At 40.6% G+C, this 27,829-nt stretch overlaps 2 protein-coding genes and 1 long non-coding RNA gene across 7 annotated transcripts in view; 2 read left to right on the top strand and 1 right to left on the bottom strand.

Annotated features, from left to right (window-relative positions):
- Positions 1 to 27,829, top strand: part of LOC120444361 — a 63,942-nt gene that overhangs the window by 2,488 nt on the left and 33,625 nt on the right. The gene's annotated exons all lie outside the window — the stretch shown is intronic.
- The window catches only part of LOC120444358 (fasciclin-3), a 72,765-nt gene that overhangs the window by 33,800 nt on the left and 11,136 nt on the right, over positions 1 to 27,829 (bottom strand). The window lies entirely within an intron of this gene.
- On the top strand, positions 841 to 3,204 carry LOC120444357 (accessory gland protein Acp36DE). The gene is made up of 2 exons (XM_039623941.2): positions 841 to 1,077; positions 1,135 to 3,204. Exons 1-2 carry the CDS (start codon positions 841 to 843, stop codon positions 3,061 to 3,063), a joined length of 2,166 nt encoding a protein of 721 aa, XP_039479875.2. The 3' UTR covers positions 3,064 to 3,204.

Here is a 27,829-nt window from a genome sequence, read left to right as displayed (position 1 = left end):
TTGTTGCTTCGGTGCGGCTTGACTTGACTGCAGATTGCCCCCTGGGTTTGCTGTCAGTGCGGAATGCCATCGCATAATCACAATAGACGAACGCCCCGCAGGCAATATCTTTAGGACTTGGTAAAAAAGCGACTTTTGTCATCGCCAAATAGTTTTCCCCCTCCCCACGCAGGCAACTCAAAACAATCAGACTGAAAACTTTGCTTTTCTCACATTACACAAGCAGTTTCGGAAAATTTATATTGAGTCAGCCGTTTGAAGAGACTGCGTTTCAGTTTCAGCCTCCACTTATATATTTCACGTTTTTTTCTTTCTTCCTTTTTTATTAATCAATATATGCTTTTTTTCCATACAGTTTACCCATTTATGTTGCACAGCGTTGTAAAGTTGTTGCATCGTTCAATGCCTTCAATTTAATTAAGTTTTTTTCAACAAGTTCAGGCCCGTTTTACATTTTATTTATTTTCTACTTTTTTTCAAGATGCACTGCGGCTGTTACGGGTAATGGGCTTGGGGGTGTTTTAAATGGGAATTAAATTACTAGGAACTTTATTAAATTTGTTTAAACTTAACTGTTATTTAAATGTATTCTTATTTGACAGGTCCGGCAACCAGAAGAGGGCTGCGTAGAAGATTATAAGGTTCTGAGTAAAACGATTAACAATCTACTTTTTTTTGGTCAGAACTTCCTCAACCTCAAGGTTTCGAGATCTATAACCTTTTGTGATGTAAAAGCATAGTAATGGGCTTATCTTCGGTAAAAAACACAAGTTAAGCATGGCTTATTTTATTTCACGGTGTTATGCCCCCAGGCCCTATATAAGAAATATTTTCGATTTGATGTTCGCATTACCGAGAGAACTTGACCCAAAAATGTGGACTTTGACGTGGCAACAGTTTATCGCAATAATCCTTCTCGGCAGTTTGGTGCCCAGTGATTCTTTTTTGTGCACACATTGTCTCAGGAAAAATCTTGAAAAAATTGGCCAATCTATAAGGGACATCATTCATCCGACATTTGAACACACATCCCCACAGATTGAAGTTCAGCAACCGAAAGTGACCCAAAAACCCGAGGTAATTGGATAGTTTCCACCAATCTAAATCCAGAAATAAGGTATATTAACATTACAGTCTTCCCGAGTGATTCACGTGCATCAACCGAAGGTGATACTTAAGCCCATATTCTTTCCAAACATCGATACTATATCTCAGAAAAATGAGATAGGAATACGCAGGCAGATATTGCCGTTTCCTAAGTTTAAATCCCTGGAGCTCTTAGAGAAAGAACAGAAACAAGCACAAGTTCAAAACAATAACTTGAATATTAGATTTGATGGGCAAGTACTAAAAGAAGGAACAAATATTCCAAATTTGGAAACGATTCCTCAGTATAAAATCGGTGAAAAATATGCAGATTCTCAGTCTCAGTCCCAGACCCAGTCACAATCTGGATCTTCACAGTCTCAATCTCAATCCCAGTCACAGGTGCAAAATATTCGACTGGTCGAAAACCCACCTGCATTAGAATCGCAGACAAAGGAATTAGAATCAAAGTCGCAGTCCGAGTCACAGTCCGAGTCCGAGTCACAAAAGCGTTCAAAAGAGCAGTCACAGCGACAACAAGAGATACAGACGCAGTTGCAAATACTGCGACTGTTGCTACAAAAACAGTCAGATGAGCAATCTCAGCTTCAATCACCATCAGAATCCAAATCTAACACACAGTCGCAATCACAATCACAATCCCAGTCACAAATACAGTCACAGTCACAGTCACAATCCCAGTCACAATCACAGTCGCAAACACAGTCACAATCGCAGTCACAGCTAGGTAATCAAATCCAGTCACAGGTTCAAACTCTTCAAGGGTTGCTACAAGAACAGTTAGATGACAAATCTGCCTCACAGTCGCAATTTGAATCGCAGTTGCAGTCACAGCTAAAGCGACAAATACAGTTGCAATTACAGAAACTTCGACAAGGGCATGTAAAACTATTAGATGAGCAATCTGCCTCTCAGTCACAGTTAGAGGAAGCGCAACAGATCCTGTCAAATTTGCAACTTCTCCAGCTGCACTCCAAATTAGAGCCGCAGATAGAACAACAAATACTCTTGCAATTGCGAAAACTTCAACAAGTGCAACACAACCAGTTGGCTGACCAATCTGCCTTACAGCCCAGTTTAAAGCCACAGTCGCCGTCGCAGCTAGAACAACAAATCCTGTTACAGCTGAAAAACCTTCAACAGTTTCAACAGAAACATATAAATAAGCCATCTGCTTCGCAAATCCAGATACAGTTGCAGCAGTCACAATCCAACTCACTGTCACAGTCGCAGCCGCAGTTACAGTTGAAGCGGGATCAAAATCTTCGTCAATCGCAACTGGTAAAACTACCCATGTTAATGGAACAAGTGCCAATAGCCGGTCAACGTCCCCAGCACACTATTTATTTAATACCTGGACCTGCAGATGATCGAAACGAGCGAATTGAGCCAGAAAACATCATTCAAAGAAAACATCAAAATTTATTAAACCTTTTGCAGAATAGGCAACCAATCAACAATCTACAGCAGCTACAAATTCAGTCACAATCCGATGACTCCAGTTCTCAGACCAAATTATTGCAGGACTTACATTCTATTGGATCTCAAAGCTCCGATTTTCAACAGAATTTGGAGGCACAGCTGGGTCATCGAGCTGGAGCCTCTGGCTCGCAGACTGATAATAGCGCCGATTTTCAACGATTGAAGGAGCAGGATCAATTCCAGACGGAGCATATACGGAAAACTTCTTCCTCGAACTCACACAGCAACTCAGCAAATTCGCAGAGTTCGTCATCACAGTCATCAAAATCTGGATCACAACAACGGCAGGCAGACAACGGAAATTCTTCGCTACTGGATCAATCGAGCTCTAAGTCTCAGTCGCAGTCCCAGTCGCAGTCTTCGTCTCATTCATCGTCTCATTCATCGTCGCAGTCGTCGTCGAATTTATCTTCAAATGTTCATTCGAAACTACTTGGAGGAAGTCTTGTGTCGCTGAATAGTTTGGCAGGTTAAGTAGTTATTCCTATTTTCACAGTACTGACACTGGCGAAGAGCAGTCGCAATGCCAGAATAAAAAGCTTAAATTGTGTACTTCATTTTATTGGAATGTTGAATGAAAAAAAGCAAATAAAATAAAAATGTTTGTTCTTGGAAGGCATTTTTTAAAAGATCTTTGCTGCAACTGCTGCCAGCAGAAAAGACATTAATAATAAAAAAAATGCATAAGTTCTTTTAAAAACCAGAATATAACTTCCCGTTTTATAGTTGCAGATTTTTTGCCATTTAAACTACTAACTGTAGATATAAGCATTTTCAACTAGTTACCTAATCAAAAACATCCAACAGCTTCAAACCCTAATTACATGGTTTTCTGCGCTATAATTTGATTAACTTGTAGCCTAATCTTAGCCCTCTGCATCGGCTTACAACCCTCACAGATTGACTTGCAATTTCATCCCTTAGCGAAAGCCTTGTTAACTCGCAAACCCCGGTCAAATGTTGGTTTAGCCACGGTTTTCTCGCTTGAGCGTTGAAAATGCTGGAAACAAGCATATCTAGCTAATTTAACAGGCAAGGCGAAATGGCTATACTCAGCTGAAAGGGCTGATAAAAGTATCATCCTGTCGGGAGTTCAGGCAGAAATTAACATATGCCTGAGCTGGGACACGCGATTCCGGGGAGGTGCAAAAACTGGTTCCCACATTCGCTTCGCTTCACTTTTGTGAAATGTTTGTGCAGAGTATTTAGTGCAGCAATTGAGACGGAAATAAAAATAACGAAAGGAAAACACAAGACAGCTTGTGCCTTAATTTTACGCCAGAGTGGGCAGAAATAAATTTCCCTACCCCAACTTTGTAGTGCGCAATGTTCTGGGTCCAAGGCCAATTAAAATTGGGTGCAGAAAGTAATGCGTATTTGATATTGTCTCTTTTAAGCAGTTGTTTTGTATTTTGGGGATTGCGAGTCAATTAAAATTGGTTGACAGTTTTCCCCGGTCGCCGGCGGGAAAATCTCTAGAGCTTTGTGAAAAAAGGGGTTTCTAAATTAAACTTTTCTCTTTTTTCTCTTTTTTTTTGCTCCTTAGATGCTTGTTGTATTTCGTTTTTTGGCAAATAAATAAATTGTTGCGAAAGTTTAGCTATTTGAGTTGTGTTGTCAAGGGAGATGCAAAAGGCAGGGGGTGAGGGAAACTGACCGTGGCAAAAGTTTTTCCAGCATTAAGCCGGGCATAATTAAAATTTTCGTACTGTAAGCCCCTGGGCAGATTATAGCCAAGTTTTTCCCGGGCCTGAACTTGCTATTGGCTTTGTTTGCCCCGTTGATTGATGGTAAATAAGTCGGGGTCTGCATCAATCCTTTTCGGGAAAATAATTTTGAAATTCAATTGAAGGCGAGCAGCTTTAAAGATTACATTGTTGCTTAGTAGAATGGAATCGAACTGGCGAGTAATCGAATTTACGAGTCGTCCTTCTCGGACTTTTATTAGCCCATTGAGTGTTTCTTTCTTTTTGTCACAAATTCCTTTTTGTTTCGCTTTTTAGCTTTGTTTTTACGGCAAATTTCATTTCAATAAAAGTCGCATTAATTTCATTTATTTGCTGTAATTTTTTTTCCCCATTGCCTTTGCCATTTTTATACCCTCTGTTTTCTGCTGCCCTTTTTGCGCACCTGTCTCACCTGATCCAGCTGTCTATCAAATGGAGCGCACACTTTGCTCCTCTTTATCATATTAACGCCTCGTCCATTTCAATTAACTCTCAAGGATTATTTTATTATGTCAATCAATTTCCGTAACTAAAAAGTCACCAATAAACGAATGGCAGAGCCACCGGTTCCCTCGGCCAGAGTCCGTTTTCGATTAGTGTTTAATTTGCAGTACTCAGCCTTCTATGTTATTTTTTTTCAGTGCGCTTTGGTTTTCCTCCGCTTTTTTCCTAGTCACTTCTTAATTATGGGATTCTGCAGTTGAAGCGGGATTTAATTAAAACTCGAATTTAATCGATGCAACTTTATTGAATGATGTTTAACAGTGCTGGTTAGTTGACTCTAAGGTCGTTAATAATTCACTTCATTAGTGTGGGCTGTTCCATCAAAGAAAGTTGAGTTCAATGCCTCTATAGAAATATTATAAATGTATAGAGCTGGAAAGCATTCTAAAAAAATAATGAAACTAATCTCGTACCGATAATACTTAAACAATAGCGCACATATGCACCGGATTTCCCTTAGCTAAACAGTCATGAAAATATTGTGCCATTGATTATATTAATATTTAAAGCCTTAGTTTTACTCATATTTTACCCGAAATTTTACTTCAGCAACATGCCTTACAAATGCAAACAACATATTTAATTCTTGTAAAACCAAGAAGTTATTGCCAGTTAAGCCTTCCCCTTTGAGCTTTCCACGCAATAGAAAATCAAAACATTTTCCAGCCTAGAAAACAAATTCAAATCTTTAGTCATGAATCATTGAACACACTGAAGAGAAAAGGGGATAGCACTTAACCAATTATAAAATTGTGGGCGGGTCTGTAGGCGTATTTTCCTGTCAATTTGATTGTGCACATGATGGTATCTGTGTGTGTTTATGTAACTTGATCTATAGCTATGGGCATATGTTGAACATTCAGAGAAAACAAGAACAAAAACAAGAGCACAAACAACGTAACAAGAACACAAACAACGTAACATTGTTACGACCAACAATAAAATGACTCAAAAGCCAATTAAAGATAACTGGCGGCAACAAAAACTTTGCCCGCAAAAAATGCATTAGCATAGCCAAACAAAGTTGGGAAAAGAGGAAAGCTCGGAAAATAAGGGAAAGGGATTTAGTCTAAGACCTGTGACTAACCGCATAACAGCAAATAAATGTTGCATAAAGCACAAAAAACTGCTGACTGCAATCAATCAACGGAGTTAAACGTTTCCGAGAACAACCAAACTTGCTTCTTGAGTGACGAATAAACGAATAAACTGCGAAACTCTGGCTCTGACTCTGACTTCGGATCCCAGTCCTCAGGGCCCGGAATCAGCCAGGAAGGAAGTACTATGAGCTGCAGGACTTAAAACCTACAAGGCCTACATGACTACCGTAACTCGCAAGACACGAAACGGGTTGAGCCAACACTGATGCAAAGAAATGAGTAAGTCCAAATGGGGAAATTTTATTCGTGTAAACGCAGAGAATGCAAAATAATGTTCGTGCCCTATTTGAGTATTCAGTTTGGCAAACTAATAAGTTTTAAATAGTTCTTATAAAATGACCCTGACTTAATTCATATATTATTTAAATATTTGTACATAATCGTACACTTTAGTTTTCCGGTATAGGCGGTTTATTACTTGTAAACTAGACTTTTGTACCGTGTCCACTGATACTATGAATTATTTCGTAATGACCCAGATTGTTAAAGTTTTTAAGTAGTGTTTTTTAGTAGTGTAAAACAAGGGCGTGCACATAAGAAGGCAGGAAAAGCATTCGAAATGAAGAGCGTGTATGTGGCCATTGTGAGGAATGGAGTGGAATGAATTGGAGTGGGCTAGAACCGAATCAAGAAGGGCTAAAGAAGATGGCTGAGGGGCGGGGTGGTGGATTAGGGGCGTGGCAAGGGGGTGCAAATCAGGGGGAGCTGGCTAAAAGAGTGCGGCCTAAGCCGACAAGCCTGACTGCAGGCATTCGAAAGTTGCCGGAATGCAAAGAGGGCAGCTTTGGCATTGAAACAGCATTTGAATGCGGTCGACAAAAAAAGGGGTATAGCCAGGGTAGAGCATTGGGAATGGGAAGCAAACAAAGCAGGGCGATGAAGGAGAAAAAAGAAATGCCAAGTGCATGAAAATGAAAGATGAATGGAAAAGAGGGCGAGCTGTGGATATATTTTCAGCTTTAATCGAGCGTGTTGGTGGATGTGGGTGCCCAAAGGCAGCGACGATTTCTTTTGTAGAATTATTGACTCTCGGTCAACACTAGCCATCAGAAGTGCAGTAGAACTCAACCAGCATTGATAAAAAAATATAAAAAATTTAAGAACTCATGCAGCAGTCTAACAAGAAATTCATGTCTTTCAGACCACAGATAGAAAGATGAGCGGATAAGCAGAGAATGTTTGAATGACAAAGGCAATAGGTAGGCAGCGCAAGGAAAAAACTATTGTATAGGGCCAACTATTGTTTGAAATCTCTTAGAAATCTTTCGACATATGCTGCGCATCCAGCTGGAGTACTTCATTTGAATTTATGCGGCTTCAGTTATGCAAAGCTGTCCACTTGAAAATCAAAGAAAGAGCAGGGGAACGCAAGAAAACAGAACCAACGATTTGAGATTTCGAGTAGCTGATTGCTAGCAAAGGCCGGACTGAAAGTAAAGGGTTTCTAAAAGTTTAATTTTCCTTTTTCAAGAAGTGGGCACCTACGAAATACCCCATAAACAGATCGTTAAACGTTCAGGCAAATTGCTGGCACACGCAAACTGGCACGCCCAAACCGGTTGCGAGGTAGGGAGATGCAGATACATCAAGATGACAACCATGGCGAGGAGAGGCTAATGCTGCAACTTGCAACAGCGACAACGAATGCCTCACAAAACAATGCGCAGACCCCTCCGCGCCCCACCCCCTTCAACCACGCCCCCTAATGGCTGGGCCATAAAAAGCTCATCAACGTCATCTTCGCATTGTCCCCAGCCCCTGGGAAACACACAAATGTTGCACATTGTGCAACTGCATCAGCCACAAGCACCAGAAATTTGATAAAAATTACACAGCAAAAGGTAAAGAAAGAAAGAGTAAAATACAAGCGAAACACAAAACAATTTGAAGAGCCAATGATTATTTAAAGTGAAGCCAGGCAACAAATGATAATGGTAACCGCCCAGCAACGTCCAACAAATAGCCGCAAGATACGCTCGGCAAAAGTCATGAAGCCAAAGGAAAATTTAATAATAGTAGCTGCAAACAAGCACACAAATGCCACTTTGTAAATATGTTTTCTATGCGAAAACCTTGAACAATCGCTTCAGGTTGCTGCAGCGGCTCTCGATGTTGCATGCTGGCGGTGGCAAATGTTTCCTGCAACAGCAGGCGTTGCAATGGGCATGTGGAATGTGTGGTTACTCTGTTGCATTGAGGGTATTGAGGAAGGGACTTTAACTTAAACGATTGAACAAAATGTTTAAGTTGTGCAATAAAGCAAATATATTCCTTATCTTAGTATCACCCTCGTAGACTAGCAAAGCTTTTACAATTCGTAGCCTAATATTTTAAAAGAGTTGGATAGGTAATGAATAGTGAAAAGTCGTCTTTATAGAGTATTTTGGTTTTTAGTTTAAAAATATCATAAAAAGTATCCATTCACTTTTATAGACCACTTCGAAATGTTACCGTTCTCGATGGCTTTTTAAGAGAGCTCCTACCCTTTCTTCCATTTTTTCTTACTATCACTTGTAGTGTTTTCGTTTTTATCGCTGGCTATTTCAACGCTATGCAATTAACACGACTGTTTGGAGCTATTAGCATTACATTTTGGGGGCAATTGCCTTAGTTGACCATTTAAAAGAAAGGCGCCTCTCTCAACATGTGTTCCATAAATCACATAAAATCCCGATCTGGGATTGGGGATTGCATGTTGCGAAGCCACAAAACAAAAGGGAAAATATTTAACTAATTAGAGTCATAAATCTGGACGAAATATGGCCTACCCAGAAAGCGAATTCGGTTGGAAATAAGCATTAATAACTCAATTGGAGGGTGTTTTTCCCGCTCTTATGAATAGGCCAAATCAAAGCTCCGAACTTGCATTGTCCAAGTGTCAATTTTTGGCAGGAGGGGGAGAAGTCAGTGGCAGGCAAAATGAAGGCGAGTCCCGAATGTCGGATGGATATATGAGTATAGAGAGTCGAGACTGTAACCCAAATAGAACATTCTGATGGACAAGACATTTATGGCACTGCGCCTGCCTTTGGGGTTATCGTTATGGTTATGGTTATGGTTATGGCCCCGGTACACGGAACCCCTCGGAAAATCCGACAGACAAATGGCAAACTCATGGCAGACACTCTGGGCGAAACATTTGCATGTTTAACTTGGCACACAATGGCGACTCCGATTGCAAAGTCAAACCAAAAACCAAAAACCCAATCCCAAACCCGAACGGAGCCGAGCCGAACCGCTTCCCAATTGAAAGTCATGGTCTGCGTTCGGAAAAGAAAACCAGAAAACCAGCAAACCGGTCAAGTAAACAAAAGGGGCACAGAAAACTGCAGTCGATGCACGTGCACTTCATATATTCAAATTTGAAAGTTTTTCTCTCTCTGGCGAAAAAAATACAAATAAATTATTACTGACAGTCAATGCTGTTTTATCCAGCCCCTCTCCACTTTTATGCCTTTTAGTTTTCCATATTAATTTACGAGTTTATTGCTAAAGACATCATTAAAGTGAAAGTCAATTTGCCAGCCAGCGACTTTTGTTTCCTTCATTCCGTCTTAGCTTCTAATATTTCCAAACACTCAAAGATGATCATAATTTACAACCAAATCTTGTATTCTTGTATTATTTTCCTTTTATTTCTTGGGTGCTCTGATATTAAAGTGCGTGTCTAGCTGAAAGTAAGCAACGCTAATTAATAGCTTCTTCATAAAAGCGAGGGAGCTAAATTAATTTCATTTTTCTTCGCGCTCTTTTCGTGCACTTTTTTGGTAATTTACTTGGCTGAGGTTATTTATCATTGCATAACAGACAGTTTGAAAAGGTTCAAAAAGAAAACAACATGAGAAGCTTTTTATTCGTTGTTCGAGGACTTTTCATTTTCAACCGCACTTAAACTTAATAATTTGGGAATTTGAGCAAATATTGTGCTTAATACTGTACAAGTGAAATACAATTAGTCAATTGCTTTGCATCTGTAGCACTTACATGCTATCTAAGCATTTTAAAATGGCTAAAATCGCATTACATTAATTCCCCCTAGAAGAGAAAAATGTTCATTTGCCTTCGCACGGGAAAACCCCAAAACTTTAATTACGCTAAGCGAGTCTTTGCTGTGGGGGAAAACTGTCTCTCTGTCTGTTCGTCTGTTAGTCGGTGTGTTCGGCTAAAGGAAAATGCAAACAGAGAGTGTTTGACCGCGAAGCGTCGAGCTGAACACTTCCACTAAACTCGTTTCAAACAAAGAGCGCTAAACGTTTTAGCGCGGATATTGGCCAGATACGCGGGGAATGGAATGTAAAAATGTTTAGAAAATACAAAATTGTACCACCGACAGGCGACAGTCGGATAACTCGCACTGGAATCCAATAAACTGCAATTGTGTGTGGGTTGTTTGGGGGCCAAGAGTGCTTGGAGGTTGGGTAAAACAAGTGGATGGTTGTCAGGAAAGTGGCCTGAGTGCCTCTTAAGGCTCGGGACTGGCTAGGGTAGAGTATGCACTTCAATAAACTGAGATTTCTGCGGTTCTTTTTGTTTAAGAAGATGCCAAATATTGGGAAAGCCCCATTCAAGGTTTTTCATCGGGTAGCTAATGCGCCTTGTTAAACAATTTATTGTGAAACCATTCGCAGATTGTAATCCATTTTTCTCAGTGAAAACTCGCGTTGGTCGGAATAAATTCTGTCAGCGAATGGAAGTAAGCTTGGTCAAGTGAACAGCGGCGGAGCCTCTGGAATGTGAAAGCCATCGCCGTCATCATTGCCACAATCATAGTCAGCGTTGCTGGCTTTTGAGTTTGGAGGAATCGGAATCGGAATCGCAATCGGAGTTCGGAGCTGGTGAAGAGTCGAGAATGCGTGTTGGACCAGTTGGCACGTTTCTGGGTCAGGAACGCTACTTTTACGGTCAAGCATGACCGAGGAAAGAGACAGCAGCACGGACATTCACATGTGAGGAAGGAGAGGGAACGAAGCCATAGCAAGATTCTTTTTTCTTTAATTTCATTTGGTCGCGCAGACCTGAAAACTTACTTTCTGGTTACCATTTTTATGGCTCCCATTCTTGGCCTCATTTTAATTGCAAACACTAGACAGAGGTGGAAAGAAAAGCAAGGAAAATGGGCGAGGATGAGTGGAGGGGAGGAGGGGAGGGAAATCCATAGTCGGAGACTGCACTTTGTATGCAATCCCCGGCGTTTGAGAATGGTTTTTCTATTTTTATGCCACTTTGGCTCTGGCACTTCTTTTTGTTTTGCTTGTAATTCGCTTAACGCCGCTAGGTGGCGCTGCTGATGGCCCCTGTTGACCCAATTGTCCAGAAATGGCCTGTAGCTGAGTGGGAATCCCCTCGAATTTTCACTCTTTGGCCAGCACCTCTCCTTCGCTCACCGCCTTAATTGTTGGCGCAAAGATTTTTCATTGTTTTTTGCTTTTCGCTTTTCACTTTTACCCTGCCCACCAGCAAAGTGCTACTACTTGCGATTCTGCCTTTTCCGCGACTTTTCTTCGTTTGCATTTTTGATTTCTGCTTCCGCAGCTTTTACACTTCCATTCCCACATTTTTTCTCACCTGAGTTGGAGTCTAAGTTGAAATCGAGCAAATGTTTGAGTTATAAGTGTAGATTATCTGACTTTTAATTTAATTGAAAGGGAGCTTTTCACTCATCGGACGCTGATGGAGGAAATACATACCTGTAACGAAAAGAAATTGGAATTTAAAATTTGTAATTAAAGTGTGTTTAATAGAGAAAAAGCTAGTATCACTGTAAAATATCTCAAAAATATTGTTAAATTATTAAGCGGAATCTTCCGCAAAATGCTCCATCATGCGCTGTCTGTGCACTGAAAGTAATATCCTTAGTTCATGTGTTATTCATTTCATGTCAAAACCCATTCCCTCGCAGCGAAATGCAGATGGAGAAGCTATCCCCCACGACTAGGAATAAGAACAAAAGAAACTTCTCATGTCAAAGCAAGTTATTTTCCTATGCAAAGGCGACGCAGGCTCCTCCGAGAACATTTATTTACTTAATATTGTGTGCATCACACATACGCCCCATTAGACAGCTAGCTGGAGACAAAAACAACAACATCAGCAGCAGACACATAATAAACGCAGCTTGTTATTGTTTTCCTCTTATTTTATTTTTTTACGTTTTCATTTTGCCAAGAAAGCGCGAAAAAGCAGCCACAGGTGGTTAATATGGTAACTTTCGCACTTTGGGTTCTCCTGCATTTTCCACCCAATCCGTCCCACAGTTTTAGCTTCGCGCTGCTGTTTGCTATGCCATAATTTACATACATTATGCATGTTCTGGCTGCTCTCATCTGTATTTCAGGTACATTGAACCTGCAATGATTGCAGGCAGGGAAAATATAAAAAATGGCGAAATACCAGAAACCAGAAGCTACAAAAGGGGACCGGTGTGTGCTGGATCTGGGGTTTTACTTGCAAAAACAAACAAAAGTTCTTTGGCAGCAGCAGATACAGCAACTGTTGCTAGTTTCCGGCTTCCTGTAGCGATGACAAATTTTTGCCACACATTCAAACAAATTTTTTCCACCTCACTCCCTCATTTTTTGTTCCCGTTTATTTTCCCATTTTTGTGCATTGAGAGCGCCGGTTTCGAGATTGACAGTTGAACTTTGGCTTCGACTGTTGCCAAAGCTTGTTGTTTTATTTTGTGAGCAGAAAAGTTTTCAATTTCCATGGGAGCCAAAATGATATATTTTATTTTTACCTATATTTTGTTATGGCAGTGATTAATTAATTGTGATACATTTGTACGTCCTAATTATTGAAGTTTGGTTTCCCTTTGAATGCATAGCCTACGGAACTTCAACTGGCTCAAAACTTCTCTCAATATATCCGATAAAATTCGAATTAAGGAAAGATTTTCAACACCCCATCACCACTTATTTAACCCGTTTTTAAATTCCTTCTCGTGGACTGCTCGGCACTTTGCCAAGTCCCACGCACATGCTCCAAGTCTCCCAAAAGCATACAAATTATTTAGGCAATTTACAGGGCCCACACTCAGTGAAGTCCGTCCCTGGAGCACAGCTCAATTGCGAAGTTATTCACATCTCCGGCAGTCAGCACTGGGGATCTACTTTAAATAATGAAGCTATTTTCGCGTTCAATTCCCATACGCAGCCAATCACTTCGCTGGGCGAACAAAAGGGCCAAAGTCGAACAATGGCGATGGCACAAGTGCAGAAAACTTTAGACTAAATCAATAAAAAAAAGGAGGAAAATGTGAATGGAAGGGCGGCCGAGAAACCTGGGAACGTCGAGGAATCCCCAGTGCAGCAGCATCTTTATCTTTATCTCCAACCTCTATCTCCATCTTCATAATCGCCATCATCGTCGCCATGGACATTCCTCGACACTCCGCTCCCCCTCCCATAACGCGTCCCAAACACGTTTCGCTTATCACCGAAGGGGGATGGAGGCGGAAAAATAAGGAGGAAATCTTATCGGCATGCTTCGCATTCATAAGATCTCTGAATCGAAAGCTATAGCCGCCAAATCGCAGAGCTACTTACGTGAGGCCGTTTGCGTTGCCAGTGTGTGTGTGCGTGCGTACGTGTGTTGGAGTGGCAACAATGGACCCCCAGCCCAATATGCTCGACATAGGTATTACCTGTCTTTTGTATAACAGCGCGATTGGTTGGGGGAGCTGTACCGAGGGGCAGGAAATGCTTTTGGCACGACAGACTTTTCAATAAACTCCCTCAAGCGTGTGCATTAAATGCAGCGAGGGAAGCAGAAGCCAGCCAAGTCTGCCTAGGCACAGTGGGACTGTGCTCGGCGCCTTGGACAGTGGTTAAAGTTTGTCAGACGCGATATATATATGAAACCATACTTAAAATTTCAACGGACATATCCAAAGACTCCTGTATTGTAGTACTTTTTGTATTAACTGTTTGGTTCCATTATTGCTTATATATGTTTGAATTTAATTTTGTCCGCTAAAACACATTTATTTCCATTAACGAAACATTCACCATACAGCGATTAAATTGCCATCTCTTTTCGCCCGACTTGAACACACTGTGCGTGCATCATTGGCCGCATTGTGGTAGCCACAAATTCTTATTTGTTTCTTTCATTTCTAGCCCGACTTGCCCTTCTCTCCTGCTCTTTCACCAGAGCCTCTACTTTTCTCTGTCTATTTCTCAGAGGGTTTTCCCCCTGTGCCGCTCGGCAATTTGCATGGCTTGAAATTCGAATTTGAAATGGAAAAGTAAATCGTGTAATGTGCCTGCAAGAAATTGCCTAATGCCCCAACTCTCGGTGTGAAGTAGAAAGGGAGGGGTGGCGGTGCATAGAAAGAGGAGGGAATATTTTGGAGACTGAGGTAGAAAGAGGTAGAACGGTTGACTGCCTGACAGGCAATTCCAGGCCGCAAAAGTGCGGAGAGTGGCTCCGTGCTAAAAACCTTTAACCAGAAGCAACGACTTTGAGGCATATGGGACCACTAGTAAAGGAAAAACCAAGCTTGGAAAACCAAAAAAAAGAATACAAAATGAATGAAAAACCAGGGAAAACTGAGAAGGCAAAAGCAGACCCGCGTAACGAGGAGAACGTGAGCTTTGTGCATCGGCCATTTATGATGACGACGATGATGGCGCTGAAGGCACTCCCACATGTAGTTGTTGCAGATGCACAGGAAACAAAACAGTGATTTGAAGTTAGATTTCCAGAAATTATTAAACATAAGTTCTAAGTTATATAAATAGAGTGCGTAATCTTTAAAGTTGGAAAATAAGAACTTCCTTGCAAATCCTGCAGCACTATTTATGTCATTATTGATCCTACCATAGTGAAGTGACCTCATTTTTTTCTGCGTGTTTTTGACGTTGCTGTCGTGCATGCAACACCAACACCAACACAAGCAGCAGCAGCAGGTGGTGCATGATTGCATGTTGCAAAAGGGGGAGGAAACCCGCGTTGGACTTTCTCAAGGGGTTGCCTTCGTGTTGATCTTAAACTTAGATAAATAAACTTCAACATCAACGAAAGGCAAATACAAACACCAGAAGAAAAAGAAAAAGAAAAAAGTTAAAAATGCAAGAGAAAAATATTTAAAGGTTTTCCACTGCACATTTTTGTGCAGCAGCATTAACACGTTGTTGCCCTAACAAAAGACCGGCGAAAAAGTCCAGAAAAAAGTGGAAAACGGATTCTTTAACACAGCCATTGTCCACTCACGAACGAGAATGGAGCCCCTGAAATGGGGGCATTCAAGCGTGGAAAGCCGCCCAGGCTTTTCTGGAAAAGTCCCACTCTCCTACCAGTTTCGATGCTGTGTCCAGCCATGTGACAATTGTCAATGTAAGACCATAATTTAAGGTTTAAAACGGTGAGGGAATTCCCGATATTCCTCTGGAAAATGTAAGCAGAGAAAACAGACCGAAACGAACTTTGATTTTTGCATGAAAATTAAAAGCAAAGTAAAATGCCCCACACCATCTGGAATGCTTTACATTTTGCAATTTAGGTTCAATATTTTTTTGGCATTTTCCTTCTCTGTTGTGGTTGCTGCTGTTGTTTTGTCACATTGCGCATACGTCACGGTGGCCCCCAGTTTTTGGCTTCACTTCAGACTTTCGACTTTTTCCAACTGATAGAGTGGAGTAAGGAAAGGAAATGTAAAAAGTGGGGTTTTTGGGGGTGGTGGCCCCCATAGTTTCGTACTCGGCGACAGCCCCAAGCAAAATTATTCGCATGAGCGCCACGGAAATGGCAAACTCGACTACAACTACCGATGCCAAAAAAGGAAACTGCAGAGGCCAAAAACACAAAACACAAAAAAAGAATAATAAAACGGCAACAAAACAAACAGAATTGAAAGCAACACCGAAAAGTGTTGCCAGAGAGAAGGAGACAAAAAAGTGCGGCATTGCATGTCCAAATGGAAAAACAAAGGCTACCATTTCCACCTGATGCCACACCCCAAACACAGCACTTGCTAAGGCGGAAAGTGGGCGGGGCGGGAAAAACCTGAGCAAAATCGGTGTATGAGTGAGTTCCGTTGTAAAAGTTGGTAGGAAATCAAAAGAGTTTTTGTCATCATGATCACAGCATGGTGGAATTGAATGAGTGGCAAACGTCTGCCTCAAGGGCTTAAAACAGAGCTCCTTTTTAAGCATGGAAATATAAATTTCGTTTATGTGGAACAAGTTAATGGGTAAGATTGCATTAGATGTTTAATAAGAAAAGGTGGAAAAACTAAACATGACACTAGAATATAATACTAAATATATTCAGAGTAACAGCCAATGAGAACCTGTCATTTCTGTGGGCCAAAATAATAGTATATGCCTTTGATATTATGCATGCTGGTTCAAAATGGTTCAAAAATGTCAGAAGATTAGTTAGCTTTGAGCCAAACATTGAGCTCAACACTAGGATGTTGGTCAGGGGGGGGAAATGAAAATGTTGGAGCACTGCAGTGTTATAGGAAAAACAAACAAACGATTGCAAAGTGACCCCGAAAATGGCAACACAACCAAGCGTTTTGTTTCGTTTCGAATGTTTTGTTTGCCCCTGTGGCCAATGGCCAACTGCGGTTCGGGCTAAAACCCTTTCACTTTGAAACGGCAGCTCTGCCGGGGTCACTGCTGCCAAACTGCTGGACAGGATTAGAGCCACTTACAGGCGGAGTGGCCGAGTTGCCAGCAAATATCCAGCAGTGGCAATATCATAAAAAGCAACAGCTAAATGCCATAAAGCTGACGCGAGATCCAAGTGTAGGCCAGGCCATGGATTAGACCGACTTTTTGGCCAGGCTCTTATCTATTTGCCCCGAGTGATGTGAAAGCTAAGCCCATGTTCACTGAGCTCGTAAATTAATTGCCTCGGTTCGGGAGTCCAAAAGTGGAAAACTGGACAGACCAGAGTCGGAGTCGCCTGCATAATAGATGTTAGCTTTCCATTTTCAGTTGACAGCGTTTTCCAGTTATATTCGGTGCGTTGCACTTTGAGTGTGCAAAAGGTGGGGGGATCGAATGGCTAACTGAAGTGCGAGTGTCGTTGCTTTTCTCGCAGTGAGTCGCTAGCAAATTGACAGTAATTAGATTGATTGCACTGGCCTTAGGAAAATTCATCGCTTGGCAGTGATTAATTTACCGGGCGAAAGTAATTTTCTTTTTTAGTCTTGTCGGTTTTGCAAATTATACAATTCATATTTTATTAAACCTTTTTGAGGGCGTTAAGTGGTCGTGGCCATTTTCAGGTGAAAGTTTGCGACAATTGCCTGTCGTCGCCGTCTTTGATGGCTGCTTTTAATTGGCTTTTAATTATTTATTAATCATTTTTTCAGTCGCAGCAATGTAAATGTTTGCTATTTGCGGCATTTGCAGTTTTAATTTAAACCTCAATTAATTTGAAAGACACGTTAATGGACTATTTTCTGCTCAAAACATAAATGTAAAGTATGTGAACTATTTAAAAAAAAAAGGGGTGGCACATTTTAATGGCAATTCTGGTTTAATGATTATATATGCTATACATAAAATAATATTTTTTATGAGTCGTGTTATGTTTTCCATCGACTACCCATTTACAATTTGCATTCCGATTTCACGACCGGATATTGGCTAATATTATTTAAACTCGACCCAAAGGCATTAACTTCCGAATAAATCAGCTTGAGACCAGCCATAAACCGCAGACGTAGTCGAGTAGTTTGGGGGTTAGCCACATCAAATGAAGGGGAAGGCACTAATTACACAGATTTCAAGCTAGCCAAAGTCCAAATCATTCTTGGCCAGTTTCCAGTTAGCTCGCCGATATGGCCACCAACGAAAAAACATTTAATTGCAGTGCCAAGAGGGTTGGGTGCACAAGCGGGGCATAGGGGGCATGGATCAGACTTGGTTAAATTTGTGTGGTAAATTTTCATGTAAATCGTAGCTCAGCAAATAAATCGACCGAAGTCAACATCAAGTCATCAGCGTTCAACCAGCAGCAAACAGCAAACAGAATTCCAAGTCGGCTTTAACTGCCAAATGTGGAGCAGGCGCCGTCTGAATTGCAACTGCCCCATGCCCCTTTCTCACTGAGAATTTGATTTGTATAGTATCAAGTATGGCCATAAAAAATATTGTTCAACTGTGCTTAAATCAGAAAGAACATGGTGGGGATGAAAGGGTTTTTATCTCTCCATCGCAGCTAGTACTTATGAATGAGATGCCATACGAGAAACTAATTTCGCTCAGTGTGCAGGGAGCCGTAGTCGAAGTCAACATGCATAAGCATAAGATAGTCATCATCATGGCGGGCGCATTAATGACTGCCTGAAGGGGGGATCCAGGGGATTTGGGGGAGGCTCATGGTGGGTTAGTGGATTGAGGAGTGTGGGGTGTGGAGAGGGGCGGTGCTGCAACGTACGGAGGCAACAATTGTTGTGGCTTTGCATTTGCGGCGCAATTTATATGCAAGCGATTGCAATGCGTGCACAAAACGCATACAAATGTAATTTGCAACGCGCGCGCTCTTGCCCCAAATGCAAACAGCTCGGATAAGACGGGTTAAGGGGGTGGCATTCGAGGGTTAAGGGGCCGGCGGTGCTTGGTGGCGGTGGGTGGTTTTGGTGGCAAGCAAATTCTGCAGACAAGGCGCATATGAAATCAGTAGCAAACACACAAATGCAGTTGCATGGCGGCTCATTTTGGTGAATAATTGAGACAATTACGAATATAGCGTATAGTATCTGGCGGATGGGGAGCTCTGCAGCCCTACAGCCCTGCAGCCCTACGTGTGCCATTCAGACTGAGATCCAGGCAATTTGTATTTTAAGTGGCATTAAAAAATATGTGCATTAACATATATGTACATATATATATACCAGCGCAGCTCGCATGGAAATGTGGCGCACATGGGAAATAGGCATAATTACATATATCCACGCAGGCAGGGCAGCCATAATATGTTATGCAAGACGCGTGGCAACCGGGAGCGTATGTGGAAAACTGCCGCAAAGAAGTCGGCCAAAGAACCCACAAATTAACCCTAATAATACGGTTGAGCCGCGTATTTAAAAAGGGAAAACCAAACTAGTATTTCAACTTTTTCGCATCTCACAGCAACTGAAGTTCAACAGTTCTGCTTTTTATGAATATTTTATAACGAACTATAAAAATATCAATTAAAATAAATACCATTAAGTATGGTCAATATACAAAATAAATATCAACTTAAATATTCGAGTTTAAACGGACTATTTTTCTAGCAGCCCTATTTAAATCGCGTCAGTTTTATTCTTAGGCATTTTCAAACCTGTCTTATTAGGCAGCAAACGAAAGCTGCTCTATTTGAATTCAATACCAAACAACCATTTGCTTGTAGTCTGAGACCTCAATAAATATATTTGACTTAGAGCTATGCCAATTTGCCGGCCTGTGGTCTTCCAATCATCTCTGACTTGCCCCAATTTATAGGAATATTTCCAGTTTTAGACAGCAGACCTCTGCATAAGTGAATCAGCTTAATCCCCAAGTGAGTCACTTGAAAAACATTTTTTTGTTGCTTGCCCTATGGCATATTCATTTAAATTATGCTCTCTACTCCTCCACTAAAAAAGTTCAAGTGGCAAGTTCCCTTTTGAGGCAGCCGGTTTTTATTCTCTTCGGGGGCACGAACTTTATCAATTGAGCATGGAAATAGTTTTCTTTTTTACGACGGGCCCCAATTTGTTTGAGGGCATCGGCCAATCATTGACTTTGATGGGCCATTCCATATTAATTTTATTAATTCCTGTTTTGGCAATCAAAGCAAAGCCTGCAGTCAATTGTTTTTTGTTGCCACTCTGAGGGAAAAAGGCAAAATTAATCATTAAATGCAACTCTAGGGCAAAAGTATTTTAAGTGAGTTAATTGTCGAGGCAGCCGTTGCACAAAGCAAAAAACACAAGTGAGCAAACGAGGCCATAAGTTATGCCATTTTGCGTTGGCAGGACCCCCACAGATTTTCCCTCGTTCCAGCGAATTTAAAAGTTGGAAAAAATTACCGTAAAATGTTGTTAATTACGTTTTCATACACAGCAACATCAATTCGCAGCCCTTTACACAGTATGTGCAAAATGCTTGCGCACACTCGGCCTGTGGAAATGTGAAAAATGCTACAGGAAAATAAAAATAGTTGACTAAGCTCGTGAACCGTGTTGAATTTATTTTTGTACTGTGCCGTCGCAAAGCACAGAACACGAATTGCCATTTAACTGGTATTTTTTATTTACAACAACGAGTAACTATCTATATATAGTTAGCGTATCCGTGCCTGCGGTACTCGTCCTCTGGAGAGTAAAAGATACAAATGCAGAGGCTTGTTTTTCTGTCCATGTAAGTGGACATAGCAGCATATGTGGCCCACTGAATATGCAACTAATTACGGATTATCTGTCGGATGGCGAGAGGGCTGATGGGCAAATGGTTCTGGCCGGAACTCAATATTTTCAATTTGTAATCTGCTAAGTTTCCGGTTTTGTAGGCTTTAAGCAGCCGATTTATCTTTTCGCCAGAAAGCTACTTATTTTTGTAGGTTTATTATCTCCAAATACTTGGCTTAATTTTATATAAAGTTTTGTTGCTATTAATAAAAAAGAGAGAGTTTGTATGTAATTAAAAATGGATTGGTTTTAAAAAGTTTTTTAATTCGGCAATTCTACAAAATAACTTTACAGAACACTCAATTTCCTGTAGTATTCTTTTATCGTTTGCAGTTATTCTTATTTTTCCTTAAGCAATTCGTTTCTAATTGCTGGTAATTGTCTTTTCTTACCCGTTTGCCGGGTTTTCTCTTTCTCTATGAGCAATTCGCAACAGCTGCGAGACCCAGAGACCCACAAAACTGAGGCAGCAACAAAAAGTAGCATGTAATAGCAAATTATGTTGCAATTACAAAAGCAATGCGAAAACAACATGAACAACGAGTAAACCGAGAAAAAGTTTAACAACAGCACATGTAGGGGATCCCCGAAACCCCGTTTTACCCCCTAAAACGGAGTTCTCTTTGTGTTTTCGCAACAACCTAATTGTTTTTATTTTTTTTCTGTTTTTTTTTTGTGTCTGTTGCTTTGCACAAAACTTCATTCGGGCAAGAGATACGTAAACACGAAAACGAAAAATTAAAAAAAAAAGAGGAAAAAACAAACAGCTAAATTGCAGGAAATTGTCAAGTGATTTTCTAAGCATTTTGGTTCCACCTTGAATACGCTGTTAATCGATTTGAAACTGAAAGAAACGCCTACACAGTAACAAACTAAGGAGATCTTTTTAATTCAAGTCAATTAAGAGACAGCTGTGAGAGATAATTATTGACCTTCGTGGGCGAAAAGCACTCGTCACTTGAACAATGAAATTAAACAACATAAAATTCACGAATAACCAGTACAACTTTCGCAACAAAAAGCTCGAAAGGATACACTCAGCACTTGCAAGTTTAGGAGTCCAGGAAGCCCTTGTTCTCGGTAGCTTTCCCTCACGTTTTTGTATACTTTTCCTGATAATTAATTCACTTTTTTTGCGTTTTCCCATAATTGTTATGCAGAAATTTTTATGAGTTTCTGCCAGACAATTAACTTTTGTGGTGCCTGAGTTCCGCAAAAAGTGAAGGTAAGAAAGAAAACATTCATTTACATAAAAATTTGTTAAGGTTAAAGAAAATATCTAAATCACTGACCAAGAATGAAGGTAAATGAAATCATCGACTTGGGCCTGGGAAACCATCTGCGATATTTGGTTTGCTTGTTTTTCATAATGTTTGAGGTTATGAGAATGCTAAAAATTTACTGTTTTGGGGCATTGACTTCGTTTCACATAAGTAGCACGCGAATTGGCTCAGTCATGTTTTTTTTTTTATTTACTAGATTACTCCACACAACCTAACGGTCAGTGTAGAACCAAATATCACCAATACTAATAAACCTATTTTCGTGTTCAGATTTTAAAAATTAAGAGAGATGAAGCAAATTTGGGTTCATCAAATATTTAATAATGCCTTCAAATCACAACATAAATAAGTAATTTAAAGCTGGCAACATTCCGCATTTAATACACATTTTTTTAATTTGCAATCAAATGGCTCGATGATTGAACAACTCATAAATCAATTGCTTCGAAATCGAATTCTCAAGATGGCTAATGATTGCCTTAACCCATTTCAATCAACGCCTTGTCAAATCGAACGGAAATATTTTATAAACATTTTCATAAAAACCCTATGGAGAATAAATCGAATAAACATTGGCAGCCGCAAAGGAGAGGACCGCAATGCCATAGGAATTAAAGGAAATTAAATTGAGCAGGAGGCAACAAAAACATAAATCGACAGAGCAGATTCCATTGTCTATACCTATTCGATGTAGGTTTTATTGTTGTCGTTGGTGGTGTTGCATGTTTCTTGTCAGGCGTCATTGATGGATAAACAAAGCGAAATGCAAAACTAAGCCACAGAAAAAAGGGACAGGCATCGACAAACATGCATAAACAAAAAGAACAAACAATCTGCAGCCCACTTGAGAGAAAGGCACTTGTGTGTATGCCACACATGCCAAATGAAACATGCCACTGGATGACTGAGATACAGATACAATGCCACAAAGATACAAACGTACCGATGCAGATACAGCTGGAGAAATGGGAGCGAAAACGAGAACGATTGGAGAATGTCGAACTGCATCCGAGGAGTGATTCCGGCGGTCCGCCAAGCGGAACTTCATGCGATGTCGAGAATGATAAGGGCTGTGGCACGGGGCGTGGATGTGGTAGATTCAATTGTCAGTCCTCCAATTTTGCCCTCCCATTCTTCAGAGATTTATGTAACGCCCCCCATTAACTAGAAACGTTCTAGCCCAAACGTCGAGCCCATAGATTATGACTAATGAGGGTGTAATAAATTCTCAATCCTTGCCCAGAAAAGCATTTACTACAATTCAATAGATAACACGTTCGAAAAATCTGTTGTTTTTTGAAGATACGAATTCTTAATAGCTACACACAAAAACGTAATACACACTTGTCAGGACAAGTTAAAAAAGTCCCACTGTATCAGCGAATCTGACAGATGCAAGCCCCACTTGGCATGCAAAGCTCGGCACTTGTCTGGCACTCAAGTGGTATCACTCCTAGCTCCCTATCTTTCCACCCACATACCCATCACAATTGGCATTCTTCAAAAATTCACATCCTCCCCAGCAGAGGTTTTTTCCCTACATCTGTGTGTTCCATTTCCTGGGAGTGCAATCAATAAATATTTTTCCTTGAAATTAAACAGAGTTTACATTGCGGGCGAGAGGTGGGCGCAGCAGTAACACAATCAAAATACAAATAATGAAGAATAATGAGCACAAAAGGGCTGGGCCGTATGGTGAACAATAGTCGGAAAAATCTGAAAGATGCAAGATGGGTACTGTCTGTGTGAAGTGTTTACAGAACGGAAAGCTTGAGATCGTTCGATTGCATCGTTTTCGGTCGGAAAGAAGGGGAGGCCCCTTTAAATCGATCGATGTTTTTTTGGGTCTATTTATAGGGTCGAAAAATGTGTTCAGAGATTATCAGAAGAAAGTGTTGGATCAGTCATGACATATAATTACAAATGAGATGCGACGAAGTTACTGTCAGATAATGGGAATTTGTTACTTTTAAATAGCGATGATTAGATTGGATATTTTTAAATATATTTGTGTATGTATGTATATGACTTTTAAACTTCATTATAGAATCGTTATTTATGTAAAACTAATATTGGCCAGACTAACTCGATTGGACCTCTCATTGAACCGAATGGCCACAACGAAACAATTTCAATTTAAAAATAATAAACCTTTTATGTAAAATGTGCTACGAAACGTCCGCCTAACCACTAAAACCAATAAAAAATTAAAGGGATAAACCCGCGCCATCGCTCCACAAATCCCATTCCAATTTTCTTACTCTGATATTTATATATGGCAAATAAATATTTTTTAGACGTTCTCCTATATATTTCTGTGTTTGCCTGCACGAGCCATTGTTATTTGCGTTTGATTTTTATGTGTTTTTAATGGGAAATAAAAATGAAATCATGTGTGCAACAGATTGTGGTTCAACCCAACCAGTTTGACCAACCATTCTAAATCTCTGGATTGAGAATATTTAGCGGATTTGGTTCGCCTGTTTGCGTTTTGTGTCACATTCGAAGCGACAGATTAAAAAACAGAACACCCGCACAACATTGAAAACATTTGCGGATTTTGGTTTTTGGGCCGCAAACATGATTTTATTCGGTTGCAAGTCAATTGATTTGTCATAGGCCACCCGAAAAGCCCAAATTCTACAACCGCAATTGGTGAGCGTTTGAAATTCAATTAGAGTTGACTTCAGTTTGTTACGTTACTTTTTGGGGCCGAAAACTTTAATTGAATTGGGTGGATTTTTTTTACATTTTCATTTTCCCCAAGTGAAATTGCATAAAATTCATGTTAAACTTTTGCTTTCGCCACGCCCCCAAACCAGAAAATGTACTTAAACGATATCACAAGGCAAATATCACGGAAACCGCAGTATTGGGGGAGAAAATTGGCAGCTAAGGGAGCGAGCGAAAACAAAAGCCGGAAAACAATTTGATGAAAGCGTACCGGGAAACTCTTGCTGAATAAGGAGGGCAGCTGGAAAAGCGGGGAGGGAAAATGGAAAGGTAACACTCACAGCGAGCCAAGTGAAGTTCAAACGAGGGCAATGACATTTGCAGTTGCTGCACTTGATTGCAGTTGATTCGAATCGTAATCGGATTGCAATTGCCTGCACTTGTTACAAACACGTGCTAAAACTAATTGAGGCCTGCACTGAGAAAAACTATGGGGGTCCGAGGGAACGTCCGAAGAACTAGTAAATGGTAAAATAGTTCTAAAATCTCAAAGTACTAGTGTGTGAATACAATCATTAACAGTTACCAATTCCAATTCCTATTTGTGGATTTAGATTTGAAGTTCTTGAAAACTCGCAGCGGGACGTGTTAATGGCCGCAACCTTCCTGTTAATGAAAATCCCATGTGCGAGTGAACAGAAGAGATTTTCCGACTTGGGTTAAAAGATATTTACGATCTGCCCTCATATGCGTGTGCCTCACGCCTTTTGTTTTGCTTTAATTATGGGCGTGTTCGTTTGCTTTCCCTCCTATTTTGTTTACATTTCTCGCTCTTGGGTCGAACTTCTCCTTAGCGAAAATGTAAACAATTCGGCATTTTCGACCCGAACCGAAGAGCCTTCCACTTTCACGGGATTCGGCCAATTCAAACAGCTGTCAGCAGCCCAGCATTTAAAAACTTAACTCTAAATTTCTAAAAAACAAAAAGCAAAGTACTGAAGAAGCAAACGTTTGTCGGCTTTTGTTTACAATTCGCTTCCGCTTTTGAGGCGGTTTTCTGTTTACCAATTGTGACAGCAACTTTCTTTTTCGCCTCGTCTATTTTTTCCCTTTTCACGGTTCGTGTATCGTGTTGATGACATTTTCGAGAAGGTGATAATTCTTTTTTGATAGTTTTTCCGGCAGCAAGCCGCTAACAAGTGACATTTATTGTGAACGTGTCTTGGCTCCCGAAATTTCCACACAGAACTTTTGCTTCAGATACATAAATTTTGAATTGACTTACGTGAGATCACAGAGGTTGAAGAAAATCTGAGAGAAGTTCAGCTTACCTGAAAAAATCGGAAAAGATGGGGAAATTTATTAGGTAAGTTAAGGCTTACGAATTAATTGTTCTAGAATTTTTCAGGAGATATATAAAGTAGCGTTAGTACGTATGTTCTAAAAATAAGAGGAAAGTCCTAATTTCAAAGTAATACCTAAGTTAATATTCTGCAGGAACACTTGTTTTAACACTTTTGACCATGAACACCATACCTGTTAGTGAAATTAATTTTTTTAGAATATTGAAAAAAATGTATACCGTGTTTGCATAAAGCCAACCTGAAGTTTTGAATAAAAATCTATTAAAGGTTCATCTGAAAGGAAAGCAGCTCCCAGTCTATGAGCTTGTTTTTCAATCCAATTGATATTTTTTTTTGCAAATTGTTCTGCTCACCGAAATTCACTAAAAATATCTGTCACTCATCTATCAGTTGGTCAGCATTTGGTAAACTCCATTGCATTTCCTTTGCGTTCCTGGCGCCAACAAAATTCATTTCGTTTCGGGTTGCTCGGTTGCATGCTCAATTTATAGACATTTCCCCAAAAATGCAATACCGAACATTTCTGGTCGAAATCCACCGTCACACAGAGAAAGGCCTGGCCCGGATTTGGCTCCATGCCTAAGAACACGTTTCATAGCCCACAATTGCTGGTCTGGTCGGGCTGAAATCTCGGCTAAAACGGGTCCCACAAACTGGCAGCTGCGATTTTTCCGCAAGGGGGGAAATTGCGAATACCGAAAACGGGGCGAGCAGCACTTTGATTAGAGCAACTCACACTCACGACCACTTCGTGAATCATTTTCAATTAATGCGAGTGAGGCGACAGCTGGTGAGTCAGTTTCCATTCATAAAAACGTTCAATGTCAGCGAAATGAAAGGAAAAAATTCACTACGTTTCGGAATATGGCAATTATTTCTCACTTAGGAACGTCACAGGGTCTTATGTCATTCCCCATTTGCCTTTTGTTTTGCTCTGGTATTTTTGCATAGCAACTCAAAACAGTGGCAATAATTACAGCAAAAACCGCTAATTTGAAGGGAGACCAGGAAAATGTTTTATTGTTAACGACCGCATTTATTTATACTTTTTTTATGTGTGCCGCGAAAAATAGGGAAAAATAGCCCAAACCTAGAACCACTTGGCCAAATTTGCTGCCTTTTGTTGCGCTGCTGTCAAGCCAGTCGCTCAGTTTATGGCCGACCATTAAATTGGTCTTGGTTGCAGCCGCTGTTTATCGCTGACAAAAAGGTTTTACTTGACCCAGTCAAGTGCGGAGCAGTCGGCTTCGGGTTGGGCACGCCAAAGTGGGTCGATTTGCTTTGGCTTTGGCTTTAGTAGCGGCAACTTGCCATGGAAGTAGCTTTTCTATAGCAAAGCCGGAGATTTGTTTGTACCAGCTATAGTTTGAGTAGCTGCTGCACCAAAAAAAAAGAGCGTCCGTGGTGAAATTTGAGAACTCGTATAACACAATTGCAAAATCACTTTTGTGTTTCAGGATATATTTATACTCTCGACTAATTGTGAGTATTTTATTTGAATGGGCCTTAATATATTCAAGGGACTGATTTAACGATATTTGTTTATGAAAACCAAATTCAAAACGATTTCTCAACACCCTTTTTTTTCTGTGTGCCCTTGTTGCCACTGCAGCTGCTGGTGTTGCTGGTGTTGCTGCTGTTGCTGCTGTTTTGTAGCCGATGTTGCTGCTCTTGGCAGCCATGTTGCTGGTGCTTAAACAACCGATGTTGCTGCTGTTCCATAAGCAATTTTCTTTAAGCTGTGCTTGCTGCTGTTGCTGCTGTTGGTACTGCAGATTTTCAAGTTGCCGCTCAACTGTTGTTGGCCTTGATTTGGTTTTGGTTCGCTACTGGTCCTACTCAAATGCTCTCCCGACTTCTAAGCCGTCTACTGCAATCGCTTAACTGCAGGGAAAATTGAATTTGGGCACTTAATGACGTTTTACTGCCGGGTCAGCTACAATCGCTTGGCCTTTCACTTTAGCCGCTTTCAGGCTTTCAGTTAGTTAGGCGACAAAGTTGTAAACCATTTACGAGCCATCCGTTGTCTGGCAAAAGAAAAAAATGAACAACTTGTGTAGTGCGCAGATTGCAGAACAAGTTACAGCAAACTAGATTGCAAAAGATGCAAAAACTAGTTCTAAATGCTGCTGTTCAA

This window comes from Drosophila santomea, chromosome 2R (assembly GCF_016746245.2).
Source record: "Drosophila santomea strain STO CAGO 1482 chromosome 2R, Prin_Dsan_1.1, whole genome shotgun sequence".
Lineage (NCBI taxonomy): Eukaryota > Metazoa > Arthropoda > Insecta > Diptera > Drosophilidae > Drosophila > Drosophila santomea.
The sequence above is the reverse complement of the archived record's forward strand: the minus strand, read 5'-3'. Positions and strand labels throughout refer to the sequence as shown.